General features: G+C 36.6%; 1 protein-coding gene across 1 annotated transcript in view; it reads left to right on the top strand.

Moving 5' to 3' along the window:
* IFT88 (intraflagellar transport 88) overlaps nucleotides 1-21988 on the top strand; it is a 40254-nt gene that overhangs the window by 2454 nt on the left and 15812 nt on the right. The window contains exons 3-16 of the mRNA XM_070943919.1: nucleotides 3381-3476; nucleotides 4452-4514; nucleotides 6213-6269; nucleotides 7270-7323; nucleotides 8960-9023; nucleotides 10170-10239; nucleotides 11777-11867; nucleotides 12798-12902; nucleotides 15378-15480; nucleotides 16614-16728; nucleotides 17809-18040; nucleotides 18688-18758; nucleotides 19840-19926; nucleotides 21284-21383. Of these exons, the coding sequence (XP_070800020.1) occupies nucleotides 3387-3476; nucleotides 4452-4514; nucleotides 6213-6269; nucleotides 7270-7323; nucleotides 8960-9023; nucleotides 10170-10239; nucleotides 11777-11867; nucleotides 12798-12902; nucleotides 15378-15480; nucleotides 16614-16728; nucleotides 17809-18040; nucleotides 18688-18758; nucleotides 19840-19926; nucleotides 21284-21383 (1302 nt within the window). The 5' untranslated portion in view covers nucleotides 3381-3386. The remainder of the gene's footprint in view (nucleotides 1-3380; nucleotides 3477-4451; nucleotides 4515-6212; nucleotides 6270-7269; nucleotides 7324-8959; nucleotides 9024-10169; nucleotides 10240-11776; nucleotides 11868-12797; nucleotides 12903-15377; nucleotides 15481-16613; nucleotides 16729-17808; nucleotides 18041-18687; nucleotides 18759-19839; nucleotides 19927-21283; nucleotides 21384-21988) is intronic.

Here is a 21988-nt window from a genome sequence, read left to right as displayed (position 1 = left end):
TGTTCTGATTGGGTGGAGGTGTGTTCTGATTGGTTAGGGGCTTGGCTGTGCTCTGATTGGCTGGGGTTGTGTTCTGTTTGCCAAATTTCTCGCCAAACAACTGCAGCCCTATGCAGAATCCATCACCTCATACGTAAAAAACTCATTCCAGTTCATAGACATCATAAAGCAACAAAACTTACAGCCCAGTGACCTACTCGTGAGCTTTGATGTCATATCCCTCTTCACCCAAGTACCAATCAAAGAAGCCTTGACAGTTATCCAAAACAAATATAACCCCCCCAAGCACATCTTAGATCTGACCAACCACTGCCTATCCAACACATACTTCATCTATAATAGACAGAAATACAAACAAACAGAAGGAGCACCCATGGGATCACCCCTCTCACCTGTCATTGCCAACCTCTATATGGAATACTTTGAAACCCAAGCTCTAGAAAAATCCGATCACAAACCCAAACTCTGGCTCAGATATGTGGACGACACCTTCATAATCTGGCCACATGGGAAAGAAAAACTGGACAACTTCCTCACACACCTCAACAGCCTACACCCCAAAATACAGTTCACCATGGAAACAGAAGTGAACAACCAACTTCCCTTCCTGGATGTCTTAGTCTACAGAAAATCCAATGGCTCCCTAGGACACACTATATACCAGAAGAAAACACACACAAACCGCTATCTGCACGCACTCTCACACCACCACCCTGCCCAGATCAACTCTGTAGCCAAGACACTCATTTCCAGAACAAAACGCTTAGCTGACGAACAACACCTAAAAACCGAACTACACACCCTCACTAACGTACTCACATCCAATGGATTCCAAAGAAATAAGATCACCAACCTAATCCAAAAAGAAACCCCCACTAAAATCCAAGACAGAGAACAAGAAAACGGCAAGGCCCTCCTCCCATACATAAAAGGCACCACAGACAGAATAAGCAAAATCCTCCACAAACATAACATCAAGACAGCATTCTGCACAAACCGAAAAATATCCACCATCCTAAGGAACCCCAAAGACAAAATTGAGTTAGAAAATCAAGGAGTATATGAAATCCCATGCACCGCCTGCCCCACCACATACATCGGACAAACCAACAGACGAATAAGTGCACGCATAGAAGAACACAAGAACTCAGTCAGAAAAGAGGAACCAACTTCTTCCCTGGTCCAACACCTTAAAGCCACAGGACATGATATTGACTTTAAAAAGACCAGAACTATCGCCAAAACTGAACACTTTAACAACAGAATAATCAGAGAAGCCATTGAGATAGAAAAACGCCCACACAGCATGAACAAACGAGACGATACCTCCCGCCTACCAGCCATTTGGAAACCCGCCCTTATTGACAAACGAGTCCCTAACACGACGAATGACACCAGACCCACACTCACGAGTGCCACACCTGATGTCACCACCACACATCCACGCAGAAAGCAGACTCAAACCCACACTGATAATGAGCCACGACCAAGGACCAGAAGCCAGACCGCAGCTGCATCATTAGCCACTTTAAACCCCTCCAATCCATACATGAAGCAGACTGACACCCACCATGAAGAGCTCGCACGGCCACAAACACGAAGCCAAACAACAACAACGCAGCTCACCAGCTCAAATCCCCCTGCAACTCAGACTAAGCTGAGCACAACCAAGCCCCCACCCAAACAGAACACAACCCCAGCCAATCAGAGCACAGCCAAGCCCCTAACCAATCAGAACACACCTCCACCCAATCAGAACACAGCCAAGTTCCCACCCAATCAGCTCACACCTCCACTAGCAGTTAAAAGGAAGAGACAGCTGCGATCTCACATTGCTCCTGGAAGCACGAAGCCGAGAACACCAGCCTGAAGATGACGAATGAGACTTCGTCGAAACGTCGCCAAGACACTTCCAATTTTACGTGGGAGAAGACCCGAATAACCAAAGACCTACATATATATATATATATATATATATATATATATATATATATATATATATATCTGACAGGATATTTATTGTTATGTAAATAAAATATTTATTGTTAACTACTTCAGAGGCTCATTTGTTAAAGTAGATCTTAATAGAGATAAAGGTTTACGGTAAATTTATTTCCTCCACGACAGGGTTGTTGCCACATGTTTTGCATGGAAATCCCTTTGATTTGAAGATGATCTGGTTGCCATAGTTATTTGGAAGCTATGCAGTATGATTCTGTGCCAGTGGCTGCCAATATCTGATACTAATTCAGAGGGCTAGCCTAAACCTATAAACTTTGGGATTGCATAAATGGAGAAACATACTCACCATACAATAGAAAAATCAGCTTGATTTAAATTTGGGGTTAGTATCCCAGCACCCTGGTGCCCATTTTAGTGCTGGTGTTAATATGAGATTTTAATGAGCTATGATCAATTTTTTTACTATTTTTGAAATGAGTTTCCGATATTACTAACAGGGCAGTGATATAACAGCTCCTGAGAAGCATGTGCAAATATTAATAGAATGAATGATACTTTCCAGAATTACTGCCTTAGAAGTGTGCTTGTGATCACATACACAGATTAAACCTCAGTCCTCTGACACTAATTTTGGAATAAGTTCTTTTAAATTCAATAGACTAGCTTCTGAATTGTAGTGTTAAGATTACTGTCTTATACTGTACTTGTTTTCTTGACAGTCAGTTTGGTATAGCGGAAGGATCAGGATAAAAACTGGGAGATTGTGAGTTCTAGTCTGCTTTAGGCATAAAGCCAGCAAGGTGACCTTGTAGTCTCCTCCTCTTAGCCCTAGGAAGGAGACAATGACAAACCATTTCTGGGAGGAAAAAAAAACTTCCTAAGAAAACTGCATGGACTTATCTACGCAGTCTTCCACAATCAGACAAGATTGAACAGAAAGATAAAATGTGTTTTCTTAAGATAAAGTCAGATTATGTCAGTGGGACTTCTTAGTGAATAGACATAAAGCTGCATTCTCTTATCATTTGCTGTTTTGCTGCTGCATCATAATGAAAACTGGGCTCTCAGTGCCTTGGCTTCTTCTCGTATTCTTTCTTTCACATGCACTATGGAATAGATGCTTAAAACTGTCCTTGTTGACAATTTGTCTCGAGAAAGTATGAAGGAGTACTGAGAAAGAAAAAGAAAAAGAGAGCAGCCTTTGGTCTGCAGACTTCAATTGTGATTTTACAATTTTAGACTGGAACATTCTTGATGTCATTTTCAGGCATAACTTTGTTTTTAAAAATAAGTTTATGATGAAGTCATTTATTATAATTACAAGTAGATTTACTTATGGAAACATTGCAGGGTCTGATAGATATTTACTGACTGCTAAAACTGAAAGTCAGTATTTTGACACCTTTAATGTTTCATAGATTAAAATGATGAAAAATGTCCACCTGGCACCCGAAGCAGATGAAGATGATCTTTATTCTGGTTATAATGATTATAACCCTACTTTTGATACAGAGGTAAAATATACTACATATTTACCCATTGTTTTGCGTTGTAATATTATTAAAGCACAGAAAAAGAATAAAAAATAATAAATTAAAGGTAAGAGATAAGATAAAAAGAAACAAAGTTTGAGTAAATCAGGTTTGCACAAATACAAATACATAGTAAATTTGGTAAAACATATATTTTAAAATTCATTTGAATATCATAGGATACCATAGATGAGATTTATTATGCTAAGGAATAGTAGTAGTAGTATAATATAATAGTAGTCTATTATATTATATCAGCACTCAAAATAGTAAAGAGGAAGTAACTGCCAACAAAAGGGTGTATAGTCAAGGCTGTGGTGTTCCCAATTGCAATGTATGGCTGTGAAAGTTGGACCATAAGGAAGGCTGAGTGTCAAAGAATTGAGGCCTTTGAACTATGGTGCTGGAGAAGACTCCTGCGAGTCCCTTGGACTGCAAGGCGATCAAATCAGTCAGTCCTAGAGGAGATCAACCCTGACTGCTCTTTAGAAGGCCAGATCCTGAAGATGAAACTCAAATACTTTGGCCACCTAATGAGAAGGAAGGACTCACTGGAGAAGAGCCTAATGCTGGGAACGATTGAGGGCAAAAGAAGAACGGGATGGCAGAGAATGAGGTGGCTGGATGGAGTAACTGAAGCAGTCGGCGTGATCTTAAATGGTCTCTGGAGGAATGGTAGAGGATAGGAAGGCCTGGAGGAAAGTTGTCCATGGGGTCGCGATGGGTTGGACACAACTTTGCAACTAACAACAAAAGAAGAAGAAGGAATAGTAGCTGACATGTATCTGTCATTTGTATAGAAACATAAATAAATGTTTAGTATAAATTCAATCCACATGATGCATTTTAATATACTAATGCAAGATAAATATATATGCTAATACATGCAATTTTAAAAAGAAAAATGCTATTTAATTATTGTAAAGTCGACATTCATAGTTTTGTGTGTTTTTCTAGGATTTAGAGAATGATCCAGCTTTTCAACAAGCTGTGAAAACTAGCCATGGTAGAAGGCCTCCAGTAAGTTAAAAATTACAAAGCATCTGTTTAAGCATTTACAAAACTTCTTCAGAGCCACAGTTCTTTTATGATATTTTTAACCTAGTCCCACATCTTTGTTTACAGTACTTGTTTAAGGTACTTTAAGGACTTAAATTAAGTCCTTCCTTACTTTACACTTAATGGAATAATATATATGATGTTGTTCTTTAGTTGTTTGCTTCTACTTTTTAAAAAGTTCCTTTGCCAGGGTTTTTTACTTTTCTAAAACATGTATATGAACACATACCTGCACAAACATGAATAACATGTATGTCAATACTGTAACTTAACAACAATATCATGTTCTGATAATCATTCTGGTATTCCAGACTAGATGTAAAGACAACACATTTTCATGAATTACAAAATACATGCAATTATTAGCCAATTAAATGAAGTCAGCGAAGAAAATCATACAAGAGCATACAAATTTACCTTGACAGAAATAAAGGGCCACTAGTCCATTTCACATAGCCAGGCAATAACAATATCAATTAACAACAGATCGCATATCTGGATCTGGAACAGAATTTTAAAAAATATAAAAAAAATATTACTAGTTGATCACTTAGTTGGATATTTTGGAGATCAGATCTCCAGAATAATTGCATACCTACAGAGGACATATATCAGTTTGTTCATTAATGCTGATAATTGATCAAATATTTATATATTTATTTTAATAGATTTATATGACAACCTCTCTTCCTAGTGTGATTCTGGTGGTTAACAGAACACAAAATACAAAAAATTGAAAGAATAAATAACAATAATGACCCAGAGTAAAAACATGGCAACTCAGGAAGCCACTCAACCAACACATTATGGGACTCACTTTACCTCATGATTCCCCATGCCAGAAAAGCAGCTAAGTCTTGAGGACCTTTGTACTTACAATCAATTTCACGGTGGCACAGTGGTTAGAGTGCAGTACTGCAGGCTACTTCTGCTGATCATCAGCTGCCAGCAGTTTGGCAGATCGAATCTCACCAGACTCAAGGTTGACTCAGCTTTCATTCCTTCCAAGGTCGGTAAAATGAGGACCCAGATTGTTGGGGGCAATAGGTTGACTCTGTAAACCGTATAGAGAGGGCTGTAAAGCAGAGGTCTCCAACCTTGATAACTTTAAGACTTGTGGACTCCAACTCTTTCTCAAGCTTTGCTGGCTGAAGAATTCTGGGAGTCCACAAGTCTTAAAGTTGCCAAGGTTGGAGACCCCTGCTGTAAAGCACTATGAAGTGGTATATAAGTCTAAGTACTATTGCTATTGCTATTCTCCATTGCCTACCTGTTCAATAATGAACACAAACGGAGATTTTATCTTTGATTGCGCTTTGGAGATAACAAATTTTCTTCAAAAGTTTGTACCAAAAGTTCAAAGCAGCAAAGTCAAGATTTCTTTGAATGAAGCTCAAGTCCTGGTAACTTCTTTGATGTTTTCATGCATTTTCCTTGGCAAGTGATCACAATGGTTTGCTTATGTGATGTTTTTCAACTTCTATGTTTACTCTATGCTTTTCAAAAATGATGCTAAAACAGTATTGACAGGTTTGATGTAATTTTATAGAGATAATTATATAATTTCATTGTAATTATACATAGTAATTATATTTAAACTACTGCATTCTAGTTCTTGTAAAATTAAGGCTTAATTAACACTTAATTCCTTTTTACAAGCTTACGGCCAAAGTTCCAGGTACATCAAGTGCACGGACTTTAGCTACAGGGTATATGGTAAGTTGTTATTCTCTGCATATTTTTCTCCTGCTCTTCTTTCTTTGCTTATGCTTTTTCACCAACAAGACATACTAAGTGCAAAGTTCCTGATCCCAGTCAGCCTGTGAAATTATGTAGCTCTCATATTTTGAATGCTCACAAGGAGGACTAAAAACCTGGAAGGGAAAAGCAAAGTTCCACAGTTGAGGGGTGATATCTCTTGAAAGCTAGAGAGAAAGGCAAAAACTATTACTTAGGGATACTTATTTCAGTCATTTGAAACAACATGTCCCATTTTAGAATGCATTAAGTCACATCAAGTATTGGTAGAGAAAGGGAAAAGGAAAAAATGCAACTTATTGTTAGGTTGTTGAAATCAGGAATAATCAGAATATAAAATACCCTTCCAATCTTTATTCTCTGGATTTGTTGGAAGTTGGAATACTCAACCAGTAGTAGTTATGACCATCCTGCCTGGGAATTCTGGGAGCTGCAACCCTGTAAATGTATGTTCACCAAGTTAGGGAAAGTGGTATCCTATGAATGAAGAGAGCTGGAAAATGGAACCACAATTGAAAAACACAAAAGACTAGGAACAGAACTGCTGAATTTGTTGCAAGAAATGAAAGAAAGTAGTTTAAGCAGTTTTCTATGGCAGTGGCTTATGGATATTGAAATGAATTGAGCAGAAGCCATTCCTCTTATAAAAGGCCAGATGCTATTCTGCTCTCTGGCACCAGTTTTAATTTATATACATATTTCAATATATTTAAAAAACAAATAACAAATAGGAGATTAGCCTGGTGTCCCCTAATGCCATAATTTATAAATCTGAGGCTTGAAGTGAGAATTCCATATCATAGACATAATAAAAATTTCTGGCTCTTGCATTGGTATTTGAGCAGTGTTACTTTCTGCGCTGCTAGAATAGTGATTTTTGTGCTCCAGACCTGCTTATTCCCCTAGAAATAGAACTTTCAGTGATGATTGATCAAAATATTTTCTTGCATCATGATAGTCAAAGACAACATTGTCTTCATCAATGGGCAGACCAATGACAGCAGCTGTACAGGTAATACTGTTATAATTTTTGCTAAAATTAATTCATAGACAGCAGTTAGTGAATCTAAGACTATATGCGTCATGATGGGGAACAGCTGGTTTTAAATGTAAGGAATAAAACGTGTGAAAATGAGAATATGTCATTAGGTACTCAATTTTGGCATTTAATAAAAAGTTCTTACCTAAAAGGTATATTTCCATTTATAGCAGAAAATTTGAAAAATAAAATTTTCCTTAAAATATGGGTTATGTTTGAGGAGAAAGATTGCTGTACAATAAAAAAAAGATAAAATGGAAGAAAGGCAGCTCTGAACAAACAAATGTAAATATATTAAGAAAAAGAATGAATTGTTTAAGAATAACAGAGGATAAATATGTATATAGTAAAGTTAGAATTTAGGGATAAATAAAGAAGATGTTTACGTATGCAAGTATAGAAATACTGAGGTATATTAAAAAAAAAAAAGGAAAGGGTGGAAGACAATATTGACAAAAATTGTAATTGAGTAAAATGTATTTGAATTTGACTAATTGTATAAAATAAGAAACGACCAACACTCTGTTCAAAAAAAAAAGAAAGAAAGATGTGGGTGAAGGTGGGAGAGGAGAAAAGAAAAAAACCAATAAAACTTGTTTTTTTTTTAAAAAAAAATGGGTTATGAACCTACAGTAGTAAACTTCGTAATACTTCTGTAAATTCACAATGATGGGATAAATGAAATATATGCAGATAGCCCCTTTGAATTAAACTAATGATTTCATTGCACAGTATTAAACAATAAATAATTTTTAAATATATATATATAGAGAGAGATAGTCCTCGATTTATGACCACAACTAAGCCCAAAATTTCTTTTGTAAGACAGTTAAGTGAGTTTTGCCCCATTTTACAACTTTTCTTGCCACAGCTATTAAGTGAATCACTGCAGTTTAGTAACATGGTTGTTAAGTGAATCTGGCTTCTTCATTAACTTTGCTGGGCAGAAGGTCACAATGGGTGATCGCATGACCTCGGGGCACTGCAAATGTTATAAATACATGCCAATCATCTGAATTTTGATCATGTGACCACATGGATGCCGCAATGGTTGTAAATGTGAAAACGGTCATAAGTCACTTTTTTCAGTGCTGTTGTAACTTCAATCGGTCACTAAGCAAATGGTTGTAAATTGATAACTACCCTGTTTCCCCGAAAATAAGACATCCCCTGATAATAAGCACAATAGGGCCTTTGAGCGCATGCGCTAAAATAAGCCTCCCGCCGAAAATAAGCCCTCCCTGAAAATATTTAAACGCAGAGCTGGAAATCATATAGATAAGACGGCAAGAGGAGCCCCATCTTGCTCCACGCATCCCAAAATAATAAGACCTCCCTGAAAATAAGGCCAAGTGCTTATTTTGGGGTTCAAAAAAATATAAGACAGGGCCTTATTTTCGGGGAAACACAGTATCTGTATAACAACTAACTTAAAAAATCCTACGCACTACAAGTTATTATTGAAATTCTCAAACTGAAATTACTGTATTGAAATATTAATGCAGTTCAGTTTCATGTATTTGTCTTACTCTGACAGTTAATATGAGCATTATATAATAATAATGCAAGAACCTGCTTCCCTCATGATTTTCATCATTTGTTCTTTAAGGACGGTGTTACTCGGCCTATGACAGCAGTGCAGGCAGCAGGTTACACCAAAGCAGCTTCAAGAGGTATTTTTTTGTGTGTGTCATCAACTATGATGTCCTTCCAGAGCACCTGACAAAGTTGTCTGTTGAGGATATGATTTAAAAGCAGTTCTAGTCCTTCCTGTGATGCTAAAGAACAACTAAGTGACATTTTGACGGCGGCTGTATAGTGTCCCACAGAGTGCCCTTGTTGTGTTAATATCTGCATAAAACTGGTGGGAGAAATAATTCAAAGATTTGGAATGGGGTGAGATTATTATGCTGGTAGCATCCAGATATACTTCTCCCTGTTATTCAATTCTATGGAAGCAACTCATATCTTTGAGTGTTGCATCAATTCAGTTATGGGCTAGATTAAGCTGAAATTTAGACCAAACAAGGGAGAGATGCTTTCGGTCAATAAGAAAATGGACTTGGGTACTGAAGTTTATGATGGGATTGCATTTCACCTGAAAAAGTAGACTTGAAATTTGGGGAGTTTTTCTTCGATCCTCAGCTGACATTAGATTTTTGCACACCAGATGCAACTCTTCTTAAACCAGTCAGATTTAGCAACAGTTAGCCATACCTTAGTTGTGTCCTGTTTTGATTCCTGGAAATTTGAAATTGCCCTTGAAAAATGTTTAGAAATTGCAATTTAGTACAAAATCCAGCAATAGACTCTTAACTCTGCAAGATACAGAGATTACGTGCTGTTTGTACTTAAAGACATGCACTGCTTGCATGTACTGGGCACGGTTTAAAGTGTCATATATAATGCTTTAGAGCTTTAAACAACTTGCTTAGAATTTCACTATCTAAGGGACATTTATCCTGTTATGCACCTATCTGGGCTGAAGATAGGTTCACTGACATGCCATGTCAGAGAGTGCTTTTTCCTGCCTTGCTTCCAGATTATGAAACATCGTTCCTCAGGAGTGGTGCTTGGTGCAACATATATGGTATTTAGAAAACTCTGTAGACAATTCATTTATCAGGCTTTAAACTGTTAAATTTAAGTTTTATCTTCTAGGATTGTATTTATTTTTAATTTTGGAAGTGCCTTATATATTTATTTGTGTAGAAAGAGCAGTTATATATCAAATAAAGATAAATTGTAAAAATTATTAAAAATGAGGCTTCAATAGAGAAACATTACTAGAGTTCTCAGTTACATCTATTAATTTGTAGGTTCTGCATTTGATCCTCTTGGCCAGGCAAGAGGCCCAGCTCCTCCTCTAGAAACAAAGAATGAAGATAGGTATGTAGATAGTATTGTTACAGTTCAGGGGTGGGTTCTACTTATCTTTACTACCAGTTTGGAACGGGATCGCTTTGCTCGCTTCTGCGCATGCACAGAACACCCCTGATGATGTTGTGGGGAGGTGGGTGGAGCCTCCCGCCGGTTTTACTACTGGTTCTACAGAACTGGACCGAACCGGGAGCAACCCACCACTGTTACAGTTACTTTGTCATGTCTTTCTGGGGAAAAAATCAATAGCGAATACATCATTCATTGTAAGGAAATAAAACAGAATTTGATTGGAAAAAGGCGGATCTTCATTTTTCTATACTGTTCTAATATGACATTATTAAAAAACAGTGTTTGTTTTAAATTTAGTGCCAAATTATAAAGAGTGATATTTGTATTGTGGATTAATTACTGTGGGAGAATGTTTTGATGTCACACAAATCCATCTTCAAATACTTTCCTATGATTGGATAGATGTGATTCATTATTAATTTCAGTGTTTTAATTTTAAAAAATATACTAATTAATCAATTGTGTTGAGTCACATATACTAACAAATATCCATTCCAGTAGAGTTGATATCACCTTGCAGGTTTGCTTGTTTGTTTATATGTTTGTTTGTTTGTTTATGAAAATTTATATTACTGCCTACTCGCCCATGGCAACTCAAGGCCGCTTACACAATATTAAAACAACATATAAGAATTATAAAAAATAATAAAAAATAAAAAAACAATAATTTAATAAAATAATAGCCTCTCACCCACCCCCATCCTGGCAACAGCACATATTTATATGAGCCATTTAATGGGTTCCATCCCTCTCTGAACAATGTCTTCAGCGCCTTTCGGAAGAGTGTTAAATCCTTATGATGATTTGTGTTGCAATAGTATGGTGTTGGACTACGGGGTGGGGATTGGGGGCAGGTTGTTCACTTTTAACTATGGAAATTAACTGAATAACTTCGGGCTACTCATTTCTTTTCAGCCAAGGCTAGCTTCATATGATGAACAGAGATGCCATGGAAGTTGTGTTGAGCTGTTGAAAGAATGGCAGAATATAAATTACCCAGCCTTTTTTGTATCTAGTGTTAGGCTGCAGATTAAACAGTCATTGTTATAAATCGGATTGTTTTCACTTCATGCTATTGTGTATGCTTCTCAAATTTGTCCTGGATAGTTGGGAGCATATTTGAGAGGTGGGCAGGAAATCATTTCTTTATAAATCAGATTGGCCACCATACACAGTAGCATTGGAATCTTTCATTAGCTAAAAATCATAATACCTCAACAGTTTTTGCTGCAAAAAATTCTTGGGAGATCTTTTGAGGGACCGTGTATTTTTGAATTTCTTATTCAGAAATAGTCCAGCCTGAATATTTCATTAGAAAAATAAGCATAGAATTATCTGTATAAAACAAATATATATAAAAATAAGGGCAGCCCCAAGCAGAACATAATGTTGTACACCTAATATATATACAAAGGGTAGATTTTTTGCCTTGGTGTTTCTGATGCCTTATGAGTCTGTTCTTTCCTTATTTCAGTCCAGAAGGAAAGATTAAACAGTTAGAAAAAAAAGTGAATGAGTTGGTTGAAGAAAGCTGCATTGCTCACAGCTGTGGAGATTTAAAATTGGTAAGATGTAAATTATTACTTCAGCCTAAGATGCAAACTGTACTCTCGCTTTTATAATTTTCAAATTGCCAGTTTCTCTTTAGTAATAAAAGATGAAGAACCATCATAAAAATCTTAGCTGGATAAAAATTCAGCACAAATCTCATCACATCTAGATATAGGTGCTATATGAATTCATCCATTATATATAAAGTTAAAAAAACTAACGCAACTCCCTTGATTAACCAATTGATTCATAAGGCAAGTATGCTTATATAAAATTATCATTAGTGGCCTGCTCATATTTTTGCTTCTGGACACCATTGTATTTGTTTAAGGCCTTTTATGGAAAATGATAAAATATTTGTTTCTAAGGAATGCTGAAAGAGTCCATAATCTAGAATGTGTATATTTTGCAATTTTTGTAAGTCTGAGGGTTTTAGAATTAAGTTTGGACTGGAATTCAGCTTCCTCTGTGTTCATTTAAAGAAAAGTCCATCTATCTATAATACATGATGAGAGCAGTGAGAATTTCAAATTGGAAAGGTAATATGTTATTCCATGTTCCAAAAATCCAAAAATCCTGTAAAACTATGCTATGGGAGACAACCAATTTTTGTTGAGAAGGAATTTGCTACAGGTGTCCAAATAATTGTTCATTTCTTTCTTAGTATATATAGTTTTTTTTAGATTTCATATTAGTATTCAAAAATAGAATTTGTAAACTCACTTTCTACCAAAGAACAGCATTAAAATATGCTAGTGAGGGATGCATTCCCTACTTGAGTATCCTTACGACATGAACGTATTCATTGCTGTTGCATCTTATTAGTGATTTTATAAGCATAGAAATAGGTTTGTGTAAATATATACAGTATGAAAATTGTTTTATGCAGCATTGTCTAAGGGAGGGCATAAGACACCAGTAAAACATAAACTATTTTCTTTAAGGCTCTAGAAAAGGCGAAAGATGCTGGAAGAAAAGAAAGAGCCTTAGTAAGACAACGTGAACAGACAATGTCTCCTGCTAATATTAACCTTGATCTTACTTATACTGTAAGTAAACCATAAAAGCACTCAGTGCACATTCAGAATCTTAAGAATGGGGTTAATCATACCTGAATGATGACCCTCTCAGATGAATATTTGTATGTACATATTAAAGGGTGTGTATTGTAATTATTAGGGATGCGGTGGCTCAGTGGCTAAGATGCTGAGCTTGTCGATCCAAATGTCGGCAGTTCAGCAGTTTGGATCCCTAGTGCTGCGTAACGGGGTGAGCTCCCGTTACTTTTCCCAGCTTCTGCCAACCTAGCAGTTCAAAAGCACGTAAAAAATGCAAGTAGAAAAATACGGACCACCTTTGGTGGGAAGGTAACAGCATTCCGTGCACCTTGGGCCATTTAGTCATGCCAGCCACATGACCAAGGAGACGTCTTTGGACAGCGCTGGCTCTTCGGCTTTGAAACGGAGATGAGCACCGCCCCCTAGAGCCAGGAATGACTAGCACCAGAGGTGGGTTTCAGCAGGTTCTGACCAGTTCTGAAGAACCAGTAGTGAAAATTTTGAGTACTTCAGAGAACCGGTAGTAAAAATTCTGACTGGCCCTGCCCCCATCTATTCTCTGCCTCCCAAGTCCCAGCTAAGCGGGAGGAAATGGGGATTTTGCAGTAACCTTCCCCTGGATTGGGGACGGAATGGAGATTTTACAGTATACTTCCACTGGAGTGGGGTGGGAATGGAGATTTTACAGTATCTTTCCCCTGCCACGCCCACCAAGCCACGCCCACCAAGCCACACCCACAGAACTGGTAATAAAAAAATTTGAAACCCACCACTGAGTAGCACATATGTGGAAGAGGAACCTTTACCTTTACTTTATTGTAATTATATTTAATTGAATGTTAGCATTCGTGTTTGAATTTAAAGACCATAAACATCATAAATCAGATGGCTCAAAATTATCCTAGAACTGTAAGCTTGCACTTGCCAATATTGATAGTAGGCATATGTTATTTGTTTATTTGTTTAAAGATTTATATGCCCACCCATCTTATACAATATAACCCTGTATAAGTAGCAACAGCAATATTACTAAATAAAACAACCCCACAAAATTAAAGCTATGACAGCTAAACTTTAGTTTAGACCAGTCGTTTTAATCTAGAATTAAAGCCTATAGCTGTTGAACCATCATATAAATTTGAACTAAATTAATGATTTCTGAAGAGTTAATTTACTTTAGATAAATTACATGTAGCTTATTTCCCCCACATTTGGCATCTGCAAAATGTATTCTGGAAAGTGCTCTATAAATATTGAATGTGCTAATAGATTTTATTTGTATTTCTGTTTATAACGCAACACAGAACATTTTAGTAGTAATTTTCATTTTTTTTCTAGAATAAAAATAATACTGTAATATTTTTATTTATTAAATTTGTATGATTTCCAAAATAATAGAAGTAATGATATCTAAATATGAGGAAAGGAATGAAAGACTTCTGGTCTGTATCTTCAAACCTAGCTCTATATGTTAACAGCATCTGCTTGCCATATTCTACGCCTTGCAGTAGGGATGCGTAAGGCTTCATATCTAAATGGATATGTACATGATACCTGTCAGTATCTCCTTAACACAGCTGTATCCTTTCATAGGCTTATCTGCAAATCTTAGATGTGCATTTCAGGAAGATGGTATTTGGGTAAAGGAAATGATAACACGCTCATACCTCCTTTACCTTATTAATAAAAAGATAAGTAGAGAGGGAGTGTAATAGATAGCGAGGAGGTTGTAGGTAATTCATTGTAAAATTTCAAAAGAAGTTGACATGCTGCAAAGCAAAGCCTATTCACTAGCATCACCCTTATTTCTAAAAATGCACTTGGGTCCCAAATTGGCTTTTTTAGGAAATACAAATGACAGCACCACTTTACTTGAAAATATGACCGTTTGCCTTTAAAAAGAGCAAAGTTAAATAGGGCAATAGGGAATGTTTTCTGGAAAAAACTGCTTTAAATCAATTATTTTGGCTAGGCTGCCATATTTTTAAAAAAATCCTGGAAAAAGGCAGTGAGAAATCTTTTCCTATTGTTGCCATGAAGCCTGCAGCGTCAAGCTTCACTTGACTTCCTTTACATTTTAATCAGTTGTGTCCCCAGAGTTGCCATGTGTGAATGGGGAAGGCTTCATGGCCAGTACCCATCATGCACAAGCTCTCACAAGGGGTTCTTGCAATTCCAAATGTACCAGTGAGCTCAAAGGGCTCCTGGTTCAGAAGTAAAAGACCACATATCTCAACCCTTTCCTTGAGGAATAGGGTATACCACACCAAATTTTCAATAATGTTCTGCTATTGTGATCTCTCCCTTGGTGTACAGTAGCTGCTTTCTGTTTTCTTCCAAATGGCAGCGGTTCTCCTTTTTCCTATATGGTTGCTACACTATTGACTGCTGCAATTTTATGATGAAGAAATTTAAAACTGTTGCTTGTGGAGGACAATGGAAATATTCTCATTTCTTTCCTTTTAGGTACTCTTCAATTTGGCTAGCCAATACTCTGCTAATGAAATGTATGCAGAAGCACTAAATACATATCAGGTCATCGTAAAAAACAAAATGTTTGTCAATGGAGGTACTTTACTTTTATCAAATCAAATCATGCTGAATAATTAAACCAAATGGAAACTATTTGTTTATTTATAAACTTAAATAGCCACCCAGCACATACATAGGTGATTCTGAACAGTGTATAACATTTATCATAGTCTGTTCGTTGATATTGGAATGTAGAAATGTAGAAATTGGTGCCATTTTATAAGCCCAGTGAGATATTTTTCTTTTGTCAGATATGCTTTCAAATCTGAAGTAACAACTTTTTGTGAATTATTTAGCAAAAGAGATTGCCAGTTCAGTAGTACCTTTGAGTTTTAATAAATTCCTCTAAGTCAGGAATAAGTGAATTTTGCAGCTATCTTTTGATCATTTATATTTTGCAGTCCAGATATCACAACTCTGATAATCTCTGCATTTAGTTATTGTATTCTTAAAAGTATGTGTTCTGATAACTGCCTGCTAGTTACAAGCTACAGGAAAAATCTGTGTACTTTTCCCCCAATTAAATTTTGATATTTGTTCCAGCATAATTCTCAAGTGATAAAAGAATTGAGGTTTTTCTTGAGGCCCACTTTTTCAGGTCTGTAAATTAGGCAGGCCCAATAAAGCTAGCATTTTACTATTTAAATGTTGTTTTTAAGTAAAATGAGAACCAGTTAGGGATAGTTGTTAAGGCACCAGGCTAGAAACCAGGAGACTAAGTTCAAATCCTGCCTTAGCCATAAAAACTAGCTGGGTGATCTTAGGCAGTCACTTTCTCTCCCCAACTCACTTCACAGGGTTGTTGTGAGGAGAATAAGAGAAGGTAGGAATGTTACGTATGTTCACTGCCTATTATTTTCTTAAAAATAATAAAGGTAGGATACAAATAAAGCAAGTTTGACTAAAGTGGCATAGAAATTATGGTTTGCAAATAAATAAGTACACTTGCAGCCCAAAGTAAGTAAAAAAGACCACTGTGTATATAATTATGGACCGCTGTGTATATAATTATGGAAAATAAAGGTGCCAAACATTCCCTTTCTTTTTTGTCCAAAGTAGTCCCTCTTCTCCAAATTCTTCCAAATCAACTATATATCTACATATAGCCTAAACGATATTTTGGAAAATTACTGGGATATGAGCTACATCTCATTCTGTATTGTTTTATAGGTATGCTGAAAGTGAACATGGCAAATATTTATTTGAAACAAAGGAACTATTCAAAGGCTATCAAGTTCTATCGAATGGCTCTAGATCAGATTGCAAGTGTCCACAAGGAGATGAGGTAAATTCCAACAAGATCTGACCATTTGTTGTTTAGTGTAATTTTCTGTCTACAGTGGCCTGCTGGTCTCGTCTATATGCTATCTACTGAGACTACTTATGACGTTTCATTTATTTCACTGCTATCTTCATATTATCTTGAGGGCAAAATAGACATGACAGAAGGAAGCATTTTGGTTATCTGCCCTGTTTAATATGATGTGGGATCTTCAACCAAAAGAGCATATGGAAATAAGGTGGAAAGCAATTTAGTGTCCTTACAATTGTGTATCTTTTACAGATAAGTCTTCCTTTTAAGGGTTGTAGGTAGCTGATACCTGATTTTCTTTCATCTACCTCTCATTAATAGTTTGATAATACTTTGTGATCCAACTTAGTTGACTCAGAGAAAATAGCAAATGTCCTATAACATTACCTGATATTCAATAAGGTATTGAATAAAGACCTTGTTGATCAAGAGACATCTTAAGTGGGAATTGGATGAAGGCTATAATGATTAGGCCAATTTTGTCAAGAATTGCTTTCCTCCATATAAACGTATCAGTCATTAGTTACAACTTGGTGTAATTTAAAAAAAGGCCTTTTCAGTAGTGAGCCCTTATTGTGTATTTTCCTTTTAAGGGAGATGAGATTATCACCCCATATTACTTTGCTTTAAATAGGCAGAAAAACAGTTCTGATGGTTTTTAATGGTCGATGGTTGATTTGTATCCATTCTTAATTGTAGTAATATAAATATTGTTTTCAAATGTTTTTGTATGACATACTTGTGGTTATTGCTTTTATAATGATATACTTTTATAATGTTTTATTGTATATTGCCCAGGGGTATTCATAGTTGGATTTATAAATTGAATCAGTGGAGTAAAAATATCAGATCCCTACTCTGATATTTGCATGCAAACGGGAATTTATGCCGACAATTTTTCATATTGAATTTGTTTTGGTATTGTTACTACTTTCTTGTACACAGGGTTAAATTGCACTTTTGACTGTATTCTAAGCAGAGTTCAGTAGTCTTAGGTTATTTATTTTAAGATACAGTTTAATATTAGATTCTAACAATGGTGTATTTCATTAGGATTAAAATAATGCAGAACATTGGAGTTGCGTTTATTAAAACCGGCCAATATACTGATGCCATTAGTTCTTTTGAGCACATTATGAGCACATCACCAAACTTGAAAGCAGGCTTCAATTTGATCTTGTGCTACTTTGCTACTGGAGACAGAGATCAAATGAAAAAAGCCTTCCAAAAACTGCTTGCTGTTCCACTAGAAATTGATGATGACGACAAATATATTTCACAAGGAGTAAGTATGCACAAATAAGCTGCCATTTATAGACAAAAACAGTTGCAGAAAGGAAAACAATGTTCCATATACTATAACAGTGGCATAAAAACTCTTTATGATCAATATCAAGCAATGGTAATTTCATCCCAGCAGATCTTTTTTTTCCAACAGACAAATATTTTAAATGCAGTTTTGAAGCAAAGTTTATTACACAGATGAGATAGTTGCATTCTAGCAATATTTAAATAGTTCTCATTTGGATGTGTATATCATCCTACAGATTATAAATAAGATTATAAATAAGTACAAAATTATTTAATAAAGTCCCTATGTGCATAAAGGGATTTTTAGATCAAAAAGTAAATAGAAATTGATACATTTGGAATTGAAATATATCCTCAGCTCAGCACAGAAATAAGCATCAAACCTGCCATACAAACATAACTCAGTTATTTAAAAATAAATCTTTTGCTTAGATTGGACTACTGAAATCTTGCAATGAGATGTGCTAAGTTAAGTAATTCTGTTTTATTGACTGAATAAAAATAGTTTACAAAATGTGACACATAAAACGTTATGGTTTTCATGAACACATTTCTGTGTCCATATATCCATTCCTGTTTTTTATGTAACGTCAAGGACTAAATTTTCCTCTTTGCTGTTAGGATGATCCACATACAAACCTGTTGATAGAAGCTATTAAGAATGATAGCTTACGACAAATGGAACGTGAAAGGCAAGTCTCTCTCATATTACTGTATTTCCAAAGGCCTTTCATTATTTTTCGTATTTTGTGGCTATGTTTAAGCAAGTGAACAAGTAAATGAATTCAGTGTGCTTTTCTATCTGTCTACTTTGGTTACGCTAAGTTAGAAGTCAATTTATTTTCATTTATTTACCAAATTTCCTCACCTCTGCAATCTCATAAAGGGTTTGAGAAAATATGTGGGAAGGCAGGTTTAAAAACTGGACAGGTGACATGTTAATAATAGGTTACACCATGGAATGCTCCTAGTTAAGTTGCCAGCCAAATAGTCTTTCCCTCTTCAAGGTATTTGATTCCATTCCCCCACTCCTGATTTTCTATTCCGTCTTTCTTCCTATGATTTAGTAATATTAGCAATATCCCATAATCCTGGAACAGAATGTCTATGGAGATTTTCAGTCATCGAGGTCAGTCCCAAAGGAGCTTTTTCAAAAGGCAACTGGACTTTGTTTTTCCTTGAAGACGTTTCACTTCTCATCCAAGAAGCTTCTTCAGAACTTGGATGAGAAGCGAAATTCATTTGGGACAATCCTGAAGCAGGTTCAGTCCTATTTAACTCTTTGCTCTTTAGAGTTGGATGGGTGGTAGGATAATCTAAATATTTGTACCCTGTTTCCCCCAAAATAAGACATCCCTTGATAATAAGCCCAATCGGGCTTTGAGCTCATGGCAATAAAGCCAAGCGCTTATTTCAGGGTTCAAAAAAATATAAGACAGGGTCTTATTTTTGGAGAAACAGTACTTTTGCAAAATCTTCAAACTTCCCAAGCTTACTGGTATTTTACTTTATTTTTCATACTCAAAAGAATCAGGGTTCAAAATAAGGATGGGATGAGTGTTATAATCAGTACTTTTAATGGAGGATTATACCCTAAAAGCTTATCTTAAGCCACAAATCAGTTCATTTCAAAGTATCTTGAAGTTTTTATTTAGTATTTATTATTTAAATATTTAAATCTAATATTTATTTAATAATTCTTTCAATAAAGTTTTGTGTTAGCTATTATATCTATATAGGCTTTGCCCTTTTTCACTAGAATATTTTTTTTAGGAAAGCTACAGCAGAAAAGTATATTATGACAGCTGCTAAACTAATTGCTCCAGCAATTGAAACTTCATTTGCAGTAGGTTATGACTGGTAGGTGTCAGTTTTTAACTATGGACCTTTGTTGTTCACCTGTTATCCTTTGGTTGATTCTGTTAAAGATTGGATATTATGTCATGGTCATATGCAATGAATGAAGTAAAATGAAATAATTTCTATTTTATTGATTGTGTGATTGCACTTGAAAGCCTGGATCGTGTATAGCAGGGGTCTTCAAACTTTTTAAACAGGAGGCCAATTCATGGTCCCTCAGAGTGTTGGGGGGGCAGACCGGCTGGGTGGGCGTGGCTAGGTGGTCATGTGACTGGGTGATCATATGACTTGGGGGGCATGGCCAATTTATCAGTTTAGCATACACACACATGAATATATCTATCAAAATTGTTCAGCAACCAATTTGAAGAATGTACTATATATATGGCAAGAATCAAATCAGTGGGTGAATTCTCCTCGAAGCATTATATTCAGGTACTCCAGCGGTTGTCTTAAAGAGCATTTGAATGAGTGTTAGCCAACTTCAGCTGATTTTGAAAAAGCTAGGAGACAGAGATTGGGAGCTGAAAAACATCCTGAAAGGCCAAACAACGCAAATACAGAGAAACGAGCCTTCCTGCTCCTGCCCCCCTCCCCTCGGGTGGCATCAAGGCGTGAAGTGGCTCTAGCAAGCTTGGGTGAGCGGCTGGGCAGCGAGACAAGCCGCCCAGAAAGCAGAGACTGAGAGGGAGGGGTGAGGCTTCAGCCAGTTCGCAGAACTGAGCAAACAGTTAACAGGTTTGCTAGAATGAATCCCACCACTGCAGCCAGCCCTTCCTCCACCCACCTGCCAACCTGGGAGCACATGGCTGCTGCGCCGGCGGCATCACTACTCCACCAGCTGGCCGCAGCTGCTCCCCTGCCCACCCACTGACCCAGAACACGTGGCTGCACCGGCAGCATCACCCCTCGGTCAGCCGGCCTTCCCCCAACCACCTGCGCCCTTTGGCCTTACCTTCAGCAGCAGCAATGTGATGAGAAGAAGTGCAGTTGAACTATCAAAATAACCAGAAGTGCAGCTGGATGCTGGAAGATAAGGCTGATGGCGAGGGGTTGGGTGACAGACAGGGCTGAATCCCACCACTCTGTGCGCCTGATACTTTGAGTGGGCGGGCCGTATCCATCCCATGAGCTGTAGTTTGAGGACCCCCGGTGTATAGTAACATACAATATAACCTTTCTCAAACTCATCTATGTTTTGGTAATTTATTGGGTACTCAGTGAGTCTCCTTTTAAATATTTGGGTCTGTACAATTGTCAAGTATCTAAATCAGTTTATAGGATCAACTTAAACAATTACCTTCTTAATGTAGAAAGACTCACTATAAGAAAAAAAATCTCTTTTTTTATCTTGAAGGTGTGTAGAAATGGTAAAAACATCTCAATATGTAGAGTTAGCCAATGACCTGGAAATCAATAAAGCAATTACCTATTTGCGGCAAAAAGATTTTAATCAGGTATAGTATTTTCATAAACACTTTACTGGTAAATTTTTACATTGAATCATGAACAGAATATAATTTCATATCTTTAACAAATTGAAATATTATTTTACTCCATGAGTCAATTTATGAAACGATTTAAAAAAGTGAGGTTAATGAACCCAGTGTCCTTATAAAGACTCTGTTGCTGTTGAGAGCTTGATGGCTTCTCTTCATCTCATGGCACTCCTGAGGGAAATTACTGTCCTGAGCTTGTGAGAAGCAAGCATCCTGAGCATAAGTGGGCAATGTCCCATCATTTTCTTTCTCAGAGAAAGATTCTGTAGGATTGAACTCTCTTGTGGGTGACATTCTAGAAGCACCCTCTGATACAGATTTCTTCTCTCTTTTTTTGCCACTAGATTTCAGAAGTAGCACCTGAAAGGGGGTTCAGGACTGAGCTAATTGTCCAGGCTAGTACACCCAGAAGGAGTTGCATTGGTTCCAACCCATTCAAGGATTTTAAGATTGATATTAACAGGACTACAATTTCTGGGCTGTAGAAAAGTAGACAAGTCAAAAGAAAATTCTAATTCGTTACTGCCATCTAATGAACAGATGGATTTCTCCTGGCTAGATCT

Source organism: Pituophis catenifer, unplaced genomic scaffold (assembly GCF_029215685.1).
Source record: "Pituophis catenifer annectens isolate HBS135680 unplaced genomic scaffold, rPitCat1.0.hap2 SCAF_4, whole genome shotgun sequence".
Taxonomy (NCBI): domain Eukaryota; kingdom Metazoa; phylum Chordata; class Lepidosauria; order Squamata; family Colubridae; genus Pituophis; species Pituophis catenifer.
Note: the sequence above shows the minus strand (reverse complement) of the source record. Positions and strands in the feature narration are given on the sequence as shown.